The following is an 11,966-nucleotide window of genomic DNA, read 5'->3' as shown; positions in this document are numbered from 1 at the left end:
TTTTTTCCATTTCTCACTCAAACGTGTGATTTTTAGACAGTTTAAAACAATTAAACCCTAATACGAGTGTTTTGAAACCTTTTTAAAATACAGTTTAAATGTCAGCAAAACGTCACTACGATAAAAGATATCTTTTAATATTTAAATGTAATATTTAAATGTAATTACTATTGATACAAATTCGCGAATCGTTTTCGATTTTACTTGTTTTTTCAGCTGTTGCTGTGGTGACTAAAATGACGCACAAATAGCATCTTAAATGCTATTTGAAAATGTCGCGTATTATATTATTCATATTAGACGCGCATTATTCACATATTTCCACGTGTCAGTTTTTACAATATTACAATTGATTTCTGATTCTTTTATTAATTAACAACTGCTGTGAGCTATCATTAATTATATCCTTTTATTTTCTCAGTCACTTTTATTTTATTTCAACGCAAGGAAATAATTTACTAATTACAACAGAAATTCCACTTCCATAATAATGATAATAATTATTAAAATAATTTACTAATTACAACAATTTCACTTCCATAATAATGATAATAATTATTGTTGTTGTTGTTAATGTGTTGTTGTTACTATTATTACATTCCATTGTATTTAACATCATGTATATTCTATTGTATAATGGATCTTGTGGAACATCGTAATAATTTCGATAATGAATAAGCTCATTTTATATTATATAAATATAAGTGTCTGTAATATATACAACATGTAAGCATTCTGCAAACAAATTACTTTGTTTTTACGGGTTAAAACCCATTATATTTGCATTATTCTAAAATTAAAAAATATTAAAAACAAAACTCTGGCTATGACAAAACTAAAATGTAAAAAAAAAAAAAAAAATCCCAAGTGCTGTTAAAAACATCGGAGCGTGTTTTACTCTTAAAGCGAAGGAAGAATGATAATTACAGGATGTGTCTGAGGCCACACGCCGTCTCTGTATCGACTGTTGCTGTCGAACATTCAGATCGTCTGAGACAATTCAATAATTATCTGTAAATCCACGGGATCCTAAATACTTCGACTCAAAATACACCAGACGTCCTGTTTAAAAAAAAACGTGCTGTAGAATTCAATGTTTGTAACGTTTTCTCCCATAGGCCTGTAGTGGAACAGATAAAGTCACAGCCACACAAACGGAGCGTTTGAAATAGCTACATTTCTTTTTTCAAAATTAAAAAGTAATCATGCGGTTTAATCCCAAGAATCAGGATTTATTTTCTCCATTCAACAAAGTTTATCAGTGTCCCCTCTGTGACGTCACGGCTGTATCCCATCCTAATAAGTGAGACCAGTCATTATTTAACCATTCAAACATATATAAGCCAACGTGACGTATTTCTGTTTCCTGTCTTGAATTTGTTTATTTTCGTCAATAAAATGCAAAATAAATCAGTAAAATGATAGCTACTTTGTGACGCACATTCACGTTTTTAAAATTCGAACGAGGCTTATGTATTTCCTGTTAAAAATACATGTTTTTGCTGGAATTATAGAGCTTTTGTTTCTTTCTTATGAAACTCAATTGAGACACAATTAGGTTTAATATGACGTCACCTTATAAATGGCCGCAGCATTTATCTTGTAGGATCAATCATGCGTTTCTCCCCATTAAATCCTCAAGTGTGTACCACAAAATATTAATTAATTAATATTTAATGTCCACTGGGATAAAATAAGACAAAGGACCGAAGTTCAATTGTAATATTGCAAAAAAAAAAAAAAAACAATAAAAATGTTTCTGTGTCACCTGAGCCTGGTTTTGTCTGTGTATATTAAATATACTAAAAATAAAATATTTCCGTATTTATATTATTTATGGATCGGGATGAAACAAAATGAAATACCAGAATGGAACCAACTGTATGTGTTCAGGAGGCTGACACCATCTCTGTATTCCTAATACCAGGGCTGACACAGGTAAGACTGAGTTATCCATTAGTTATGCTGCTATAGGCCTAGACTGCTGGGGGGAACTCCCATGGTGCACTGAGCCCGTCATGTGTACATCAATAACCTGGTCTCCTCTGTCTCCACTCGTCTGTCCCCTTGTTCCCTCTCCCTGTCACTGTCTTCACCTCACAGGTCCCAGTGTCTGCTTATCATCCTTCACATTTGTTGATTAAGACGTTACTAGCTATATAGTACTAACATCATATCGTCTACTCCTGTTCTCTCTTCCTTCCTCCCCTCTTTTCTTCTTATTTTAAGTTTAATCTTTATTTTCTCCTTTTTCCCTTTCTCTCTTTCCCGAGGCAGACGGCTAAACTGAGTCTGGAGCTGCTGGAGAGTTTTTTTCTCCCCACCTTTGCTATGATGCTAACTCTCTGTATATCTTTATCCTGCTTTAGTCTGTTCTGTTAATTTAAACACTGGCTGTTTACACCTCCTCTTTACTTCCTGTTTTAGAAGGTGATTTCGAGTTTAATTTAAATCTTTATTTAAAATTGTGAAGTCCAAAGAGACAAATGTGACGAGTGAATCTGGGCTATAGGGATACATGACTTGACAATAAAAATAACAATCACTTAAACTAGGCTGTGCCTTCATTTTTGTCATTTTTGAAATGACAATGTTCTGAAAGCTGTGCCTTCAGTCATTTTTGAAATGACAATGTTCTGAATGTTTTCCTGCCACATCATTTTTTTTCCAATTGTTGATATTAATAAATCTTTATTAATCATGAATCCTTCATAAATCCTCTGGCGCCCCCTTTTGTAGAAAAGCTTTTGTTCAAAAGCTCCACAGAATCTTTAAAAACACTGTCACACCTGTAACCCTATTATTCTGATCTAAGAAAGTAAACAAAATTACAATTCAATATTTCCCACCATGGCAAATATTTAGAAAATATTAAAATGGAAATTCATTTGCTATGCTGTACATCTGTTGGGGTACTGCCCCTGACTTTGAGAACCACTGTCTTAGTCCAGTATAATAATCTGTCTCTCAGTGATGCTTCACTCTGACTATATTTTCTCTTCATCAGTGGAGATATCAACCAGAGGGGTATAGGCTCAACAGGGGGCAGTAATGTAACTTGAAGGGATTTCAGCTGCTGATTTCGTGACTTGTAGATTTTTCATAATTAAAATGTTTGACTCCAGCAGTCTTGTTGGTTGTTTGACTGTTCTTTACTTTACTGTGTCACAGTGGAGTAGGGGTGTAGCCCGGTGAAGGGGTAGGTCTTGGTGTTCAATGCCACTGTTCCCAGCGTGTGTTGCGTCAGCAGTGGCGTCCAGTGTAAAAACTGCCAAATCACTGTGTGGATCACTGCTTATAAAAGGGACATGTTGAAAGTTTACTGTCAAGGGAACAGTGCTGCGGTTTTCCAGTCCAGAACCCAGATTGGACCCAAGCCCTGCTCACTTGCAATGACACTCCAATGCCTCAGGAGCCTATTAACTGACTTGGACTTTAAACCATGGAAACTTGACACAGATCTGACTTCTTCTCTTCTGACTCAGACACTTGACTTGAAACCTGGAAACTCGGCGGTGACTTTTCTCCAGTAACACGACCTAAAAACCAGAGGAAAACTCAAGACTTCAACACTTTGCTTTTGTAAATTCCACCGAGATTCCAAACCCAAAACTCTTTGGTGAGTTTTTGGTGAGACTCAGACATGAACATAGACCTGAACCTGTGTAGACCTAACACACAGAGTCATCATGTATGTATTTCTATGTTACTAATGTGACATGAAGGTTGAACTGAATCATTATTGCTAAAATACAACACACAAATACATAACTGTCTTTTTTTTATTTAAAATCCAAAATAAGGTGCGCGGCAAAAACAAATGCCACACACTCAAAAAATAGTTAATAGTCAGCAGAAGAATACATTTAAAAAGTTAACACAAAATACAGAAACCTGCGCAAAGTTTTTCTTGAGTGAATCCTGATTCTACCGACAGAATTCCACTTCAACATCTTGACTTGAGACGGTCGCTGAAGTCTGTTTCTTGTTACTATTCATTGTTTCTGAAATAATAAGATTTCACTGTAACCTGTTGAATTCTGGGAAAAAAAGAGTCTGATGCACATCAGTCAGGTAGAGGCAGAATAACAGGTCATGATGCCATTATTTAAAAAAAAAAAAGAAAATGTCGTGCTTTGTGATGACTCCCAGAAGAAATTGGAAATTCAAAAATACTTTATTCCAACATGGATTCTTAAGAGTATCTGGATTCACTCTGAGTGTAGCAGTGATGATGATGGTGGTGGTGGTGGTTCTCCAGGATGAGCAGGGAGGCGCTGTCATCTCCTGAACTTCCTGAAGGGCCTGCTCTGGTTGTTGTGGTGTGATTTGGAGTACGGCTCCCATCGCTTCCTCTCTTGTGGTTTGTTGTAAACGTAGGCCGACGGTCCTGAGTATTCTTCGTCTGGATTCTCGTCCATCATCTGCAGCTTGGCCTCGATGGCGCGGATTTTTGCGCTCGTACTAAAGAGAGGACGGAAGGAAAAAAAATACATAGATATGAGGAGTGGGAAGACTAGTGTCGCCGCTAACGGGTGAGAGATGGAGCGGGTGATGGACAGATCCGTGCTCAGGCTGAAGAGGGAGAGAAGAGCTCTCCCAAGTATTAGAACAGATGGGGAGAGGGAAAAAGGGAGGACAGAGGAGAGGTTACAAGTTCCGCAGCATGAAAGTCATTATTTAAATGGGGGAACAGGTTGAAGAGGCAACTGAGGAGAGAGGTCTCAAAGTGTACGAGTGACTGAGAGAACAAGTGTGCATGTAAACGATCGAGCTGGAACACTGGGAGGAAAAGCCAGAGGAGAGTGTCTCCATTTCCCTCTCGTGTGTCAGTGTGATGTTTACACTAGAATCAAAGTGTTCGGCTTTTCTCCGAGAAGCTCCTCGTCTGCCAGAGACGCTGGATCGGTTCTGTAAGAGCTGTCACTGTGAACACTAGAGGCCTTTGACCGACCTGACGCTGCTCCATTTGACTGTACAGTGTGTGTGTGCATATGCTAAAGGGTTTTTTTTTTTTTTTTTTTTTGCATGTGCAGCCACAACAATGGAACGTGTCCTAATTTGCTCTGACACAACTTCCAACGTTTTCCTCCGAACAGTATTTGGCGCAGTGAGTGTGGGTCCAGATGAACTCAGCTTGAACTGAGGCCTGTGGTCTGAGCAGCGAGGGTCTCCTGACACTGACTGGGAGCCAACAGTCACACAGAGGAGAACATGTGAAGGTAGCAGAAGGTCGAGCTGCAGCGGTGAGTTCAGGTGTCACAGGAATCTAAGGAACTCATTTGGACTGTGTAGCACCTGCACGGGTCTGAAGTTCAACTGGTCAACAGCATGGTGTGTTTTTTAACTGAAGGTAGTGTTTCCCAAAGTGGGGCAGGAGGAGCTATTGCAGGGTGGGGTGCCATATAGCAGTGTTTCCCAACTGTTTTAGTGCCACAGAACATATTCTGCATTAGAAAACCCCCCACAGCACACCACTTAACAAAAACAACAAAAACTATATGTACTAAAATATAATAACCTTCTAATTTAAATATAGTCACAATTCACTAAAATCTGGTTTAGTTAAAGGCAACGCTAATATACTCGCAGGAATTGAAGAAAGACACTGATAAAGATCTTTTTCAACAGCCGTGGTTCTTTTTTTTAGTTTTAATAGCCATTTCCTGCCACCTAGTGGAAAAGTTTAATATTATTATAAAACTATAAATATTTAATTTATTTGCTGTGCCTGCAAAAAAATTATTTGCAAGACATAAATAATATTTTTTCAAACTGTTTAACTGAAATTGGGTAATGTTCCACGGCACACCTAATGATCTCTCACGGCACACTAGTATGCCATGGCACAGTGGTTGGGAATCACTGCTATATAGGACACAAACTGTATGTCAAATCCAAGGCCCATGGGCCAAATATGGCTTGCTACTGATTTCAGATATTAAAAAAAAATTAGATGATAAAAATGATAAAATATAGAAAATTTTAAAAAATTAAATAAATGAAGAAATTGCCAGACAATCAAATTTTAAAATCTCATTCTGAATTGTAATTTTGAGTGAGAAAAGAAGAAGAGTGTCTTGAGTACCAACCTGAGGTGATTGGCTGTTATGGGCCCTTCCACTGTGGCACCACTGCTGGATGGCTCCAGACTAGAAGGCATCGGCTTTTCATTACGGAACGTTTCAAACCTCTGGAGGTGATGAAAACGCCCAAATTATAAACAAACAAACCGACAGACAAACAAGTAGAGAGACATACAGAGAAGTGAGATGAAAAGTAAGAAATAGACATGAAGAGTCACAGGAAGGAAAGACAGAGAGACATAAGACATAAAATAATAATGCAAATGTTGACATTAATATCTATATTATTTTTCTCTGGCAGGATTAAAAGACTTTTTTACTTTTTTTAACTACATGGTGCATTTTCAATCATATAACCCCAAATGTAAGCAATTTTCTACAGAAGAGCTGGTTTGTTGTTTTCCATTAGTTGTTTTTTTTTTATAAATACTTATCTGATGTTACGGTCAAATAAATGTGTCTTTAAAATGCTTTAAAGGGTCAGAATTGTAAGAAGAAAAAAGTAAGATTTATAAACATTTGAGTTTTCTGCTTAAAATTCTAACCCACATAAGTCAGAGAATGTGACCTTTTGACATATAAAAGACAAGCTCTGGACAGTGGAGAAAAAAAAGAATGACAATAAAAATCACAGTGTATTCTTTGATTAAAGTCAGTATTTTTCAAGACAGAAAAATGTAAAAATATTTTTTTCCTGACATTTTTCTATCAGACATCAAAAAAAAACAAGTCAGAGCTGAAAGAAAATTTCCACGTGGCCAGAATCCAAACTTCTACCTCATTACCTCGTATGTCAAAATGAATTGGACTTCAGTGACAGCCGTATTTGGATGCGGCTCAGACCCACTGTTCCTGCGCCTTTGGTCCAGAAACAGGACCAAAGGAGAAGGAGAAGTGGGCAGAGGAGGAGCTGGAAACATGTCAGCCAGACACTTAAATCCCTGAGAGGTTGTAACAGAAACTGACAGCAGCTCCAGCTCCCTCCAAAGGAGCTGAAACAAACTGAACTGTTGCACTGATTTTGTTTGTGTCTGGTCAAACAGACAGAAACCAAACAGGGCTGCGTGTGTGTTTCCAGCTCCCAGGGCCTAAAGTCACGAGGGGAGGAGAAAAGAGGAGCAGCTGAGGAGCAACAACCAACGTCTGCACTCATTCCTCTCAAAACCACCTTCCAAACATCGCAACCAGCCAACACACCAGAAATCTTCAAACCTGTGGAGAAGAAGAGGAGACAGAAACAAAACAACAGTCACACAGGAGAGTCAGGGTTTGTTCTCTCACCACAGCTGCTGGAGCCACAGGTACATGAGGATACATACATGAACAAAACAAAAAAAAACAAAAAAAAGAAAATTACTTAATCCTGCAATCTGTCCCAGGAAATAAATAACACTTACAGCCAAGAATAGGTCTGAAACAATGAGCGCTCCAGCAGCCAGGACCCTTCCCTTCCACCTATTTCTAACACCACAAGGTTGGAATGCATACAGATGTCCTGAATGACTTTACTATGAAAAAATCCTCAGCTGCACTGAGGTATGGAGGATATTATCATCGCAGGTCTTCCAAAATGACAGTTTCAAAAAATCCTATTTTGATTGTATTTTCTGTTGGTGAAGTAGCAACATGACAAACAACAAACAAAGAAACAAACATCTCCGTCAGGGTTTCACTCTGCCACCATCTGGTTATACTTTCAATCTGTTTTTTGGGAACTAGTTCATCTAAATCTTTCTGCTGGATGAAAGAGTTTCCCCCCAAAACTTTTTTATACTTCTTGTTAACGAACATTGGTAGAGCAGGGGTGTCCACCCTTTGTTGGTTTGGGAGCTACTTTTCAAATGACCAGACTATACTTTATATATACACATTATATGTTGATTAAAGAGCTGTAGCTGTATGGCACAATATGATTTAATAATTGTGTTGTTGCTAACCTAGCTGTAGTGATTTAATATAAAAATCGATAACCGATCTACTTTTTAGGGACCCCTTGTCTAGAGTACTGATTTTAAGACAAACCCTTTCTACTGACTGGTAAAAAAAAAGTAATGTACAGTGTGTTTTTTTATTATTATTATTTTATTCTATGTACTGAAACATAAACAACATTTGTTTTGCAAATTATTTTCAAAACATTCCACTTGTTTTTTTTACTTCTGCTGCTGTAGAAAGGACGGCAGTCAGAGAATGTTATGTTATAAAACAAGGAGCAATCGAGTGTAATATATATCTATATGTATATCTTTCACTGTCAACTTCTTTATAGTAATCTATCTATATGTAGCCAACTATACCTTTAAATCCATATTAACATCTATTTAACCGTCCAACTGACACATTCTCATCCATCTGTGAATTAAGAGCTCTGATCACACATCTATATATAGATCTATATATGATGTATATATAGTATATATCCATCCATCCATCCATCCATGCATCCATCCATCTACACAGCCATCCATTTATCCCCCCAAATCCATCTACAAATCCTCGCTCCATTCATCCATTGACATATTTACCCATATGGCCATCCATCTATCCACACTTTCATACCCATTAGAACTATATATAACATGCTAATACACATACATGCTCTCCATCTTTAAAGAGTAATGTGACTAACAGTGTTGTCAATGATGCAGGCTGGAGCGTGTTAATACAGTCAAGAAGTGGAGAAAACTCCATCAACTGTACAAATTAAATTAATCCAAGAGGAATATATGTGTGAGTCACAGAGTGACTCAGACAGACTGGTTATAATGGAACATTTTAAAAATCCTAAAAGTCTAAGAGCTTCTGTTTGTGTGAGCAGATATATCCCCACCGTCCGTCCTACGTGTTGTCTCCGAGGCGGCACAGGGCTGACCTTGACCTCTCTTTACTACAGTATGGCTATGTGTGTGTGTAGGGCGTGATTCATCTCTATACAGGATATCCCTTCGCCCATGCCAGTGGGTCGTCCATTGTTAAGAGACAGGCATGACTTTTGCTGGGAGCCAACTGATCTGCACACGTCAACTACAGGAGCGCAAAAAAATATATATATATAAAAAATGACATTCTTCTAGAATTTAGAATTCTCATGGTATATGATTTACTTGGTTCTAGTAAACAGATGTATATTTGAATGTTTTTGCAAAGTCAGAGTTAAAGGGTATGCTATGGTAAAATGTGCAAGCTGAGAGTCTTAAAACAAATGAGTATTAACGATAAGGTTTGCCAAAAGATCGGTACATTTGATGGACTGAAGATTTCAAAAAAGCGTATTATGCTAAAATTTAACCAAAGACACAAAGGAAGTCAGATAATAGCCAAAAGATAAAAAAAGCATCCAAAAATATTTAAAGAATGGCGATACTTTATTTACATGATTTGTAGATTTCCATTCCATTTAAAGAAAAAGGTTTCCTCAAGTAAGTTCTAAAACCCCTTTTTCCTACTCCTCACTCTTTTAAGAGTTGTTTTTACACACACAAAAATACAAAACATAAAACCTATAAAAACACTGTAAATGACTTAATTGACTTTTTTTCACTTTTCCTAACTGTAGCAGTAGAGTGTAACACTCACCCTCACCTGTGCGTGTGCCCAACGTACAACCAGCTTCTTGGACAAGGCCAGCTTCCCATTTAGACACTGAATCGCTCTTTCTGCCTCCTGCGGCACATTCACCAAAAGGAAAGGGCGAAAACATCAAATTGTGATTAAAAGTGTGTCTTGATGGCCGCCTTCAGGTCATTAAATCGTTATTGTACGCAGAGGAAACTGCAGCAGTGTTTATTTAATAAGAGGCTTTGAAATTAAATCGCATTGACAAGGTACTTCACTGTGAGTTTGAGTGTGTGTGTGTGTGTGCGCACAATATAAACACACACTTCCTCTGTCTATTCCCTTTGGGAAGTGTTCTCATGCCACTGATAAGATACAAGCTGTGAAACCTGATTTTAATCATCACTCCACTCGGACTCCAAAAACAAACGGCCGACAGCTGAACCTGCGACGTGCTGCAGATTCAAACATTTTTTATACAAGTTTTTAATAATAATTACTAACTACTATGTCTGATCCAAATCAACAAGAACATGTTCAGACGAGTTCTATGATTATATATTTATCAACTGTTGAGCTGTGAAAAGTTTTATTTGGTTAGGTTTTTCAACCATCTGAAATGATAAATTGTGAAATCAGAACAAACAACAAACTGTTCAACAACCCTTGAAAACATTTACTTTCTTTCTCAAAATTGAATTTGAAATCATTTATTTGAAAGAAATGCAAATATAAATGAAAAACATAACAATTAATGCCAAATATGCATAAAGTAAAAACACATGTGCTTCCTACTGCTTATAAACATCTATTGCAGTGATTATTAACTGGTGGCCTGTGGACCAAATTTGGCTCGCCGAACCGTCCGATCTGGCCTGTAACTTGATTTCAAAATACACATCAAATAATAATGTAAAAATGTGATTTTTACCCTTGATTTATTGTTTTGTTCAATACAGAGTCCTGAGTGGACTTTAAGTGATCTTATTTTAACAAATATAACAGTTAAAGCCTTAAATCAGTGGTGCCAAACATACGGCCCGTGGGCTAGACAGTGCTCAATTCGGACCACTTGGTGAATTCTGGAAATAAAAATTATGTTTATTCATTATGTTCAAGATATTTTCTGTAAAAATCTTATATGATTATATACAAATAAATAATATATATAAATATGTGTAAATATACTTAAAAACAAAGGGGGAAAACATGGACTTGTTGTTATTTTTAATTAATTACATTATGATTGTACTGGTCCGGCCCACTTGACATCTAATTAGCTTGTATGCGGTTCGTGAATTGAGTTTCACACCCCTGCCATAAGAAGGTAATGAGAAATGGTGATTTCAACATTTAGTTTGAACTTGAACCAAATTGTTCATTATTTTAATGCAGATATAAGCGATCTAATCCATAAGCCCATAAGACAAGCAATCAACAAAAGAGGCCTTTAAGAACGTACCTCTCTGGTGTTGAAATTGACGAAACAGTATCCTCGAGGTTGTCCTTCCAAAGGCCCAGATTTATGAAAAAGGAAATCAAACTGTTTCACTTTACCAAACTTCTCCAACAGCTTCACCAGATGATACCTAAGAAGAGAGACAACAGACAACAACAAAAGACAAAGTGTAAAGGGTTAAAATGCATCAGAACTATGACCTTAGTACATCGTCAAAAGTCCCAGTCCACAGTCATGACCATATTTGTACAGTATCATTGAACATCCTCATGTCTGTGAATGTGTCAGGTGGGGCTAATGAGAATGACAGCTTTCTCTCGCCGACACCTTTTTAGCAGCAGAGCAGCTGGAGTAGTGGGTCATAGACAGTAAATCACTTATTGAGACAATGCTGAGGATACAGTAGCAGGACAATGAGGGAATAAAACAGAGGAAGCCTAACCCCCCCATCCTCCTGTCTCCGCTCCTGGGCACCGAGCTCTGCACAAACAACAACCACTGTGCGGTGGTGGAGCTGTCTGCGACTGTGGGTACGAGACGAGAAGAGAGTGTTGTCACTGAAGAGATATATGTACTGTGTGTTTGGCGAGAGTCCAGAGGAAACATAAAAAAACAAACTGTCATTGGTGGAAAAAGATTACAGTACATCTGTTATATATATATTAAATGTGGCATATATATAAACATACTTCCAGTGGACTCACCGCCCGCAGGAAGGTTTAGGGGGTGCTGGTACGGTGCAGTGTGATTTGAGTGGTGGTCATGGAGACTGCTGCCCCCGTGACACGGTAACGGATAAGCGGATGAAAATGGATGGATGGAAGTATATATATATATATATATGTGTGTGTATATATATATATATA

The 11,966-nt window shown here is 37.5% G+C and overlaps 1 protein-coding gene across 2 annotated transcripts in view; it reads right to left on the bottom strand.

Moving 5' to 3' along the window:
• Positions 1–3,770: 3,770 nt before the first annotated feature.
• Positions 3,771–11,966, bottom strand: part of rbm18 (RNA binding motif protein 18) — a 12,393-nt gene continuing 4,197 nt past the window's right edge. For both annotated transcript variants that reach the window (XM_025062310.1, XM_008324398.3), the window contains exons 3-6: positions 11,104–11,230; positions 9,669–9,749; positions 6,093–6,193; positions 3,771–4,464 (exon numbers count right to left, since the gene is read on the bottom strand). In XM_025062310.1, the coding sequence (XP_024918078.1) occupies positions 4,281–4,464; positions 6,093–6,193; positions 9,669–9,749; positions 11,104–11,230 (493 nt within the window). In that variant the 3' untranslated portion in view covers positions 3,771–4,280. The remainder of the gene's footprint in view (positions 4,465–6,092; positions 6,194–9,668; positions 9,750–11,103; positions 11,231–11,966) is intronic.

This window comes from Cynoglossus semilaevis, chromosome 14 (genome assembly GCF_000523025.1).
Source record: "Cynoglossus semilaevis isolate Cse_v1.0 chromosome 14, Cse_v1.0, whole genome shotgun sequence".
NCBI lineage: Eukaryota > Metazoa > Chordata > Actinopteri > Pleuronectiformes > Cynoglossidae > Cynoglossus > Cynoglossus semilaevis.
This window is presented reverse-complemented; position numbering and strand designations above follow the sequence as displayed.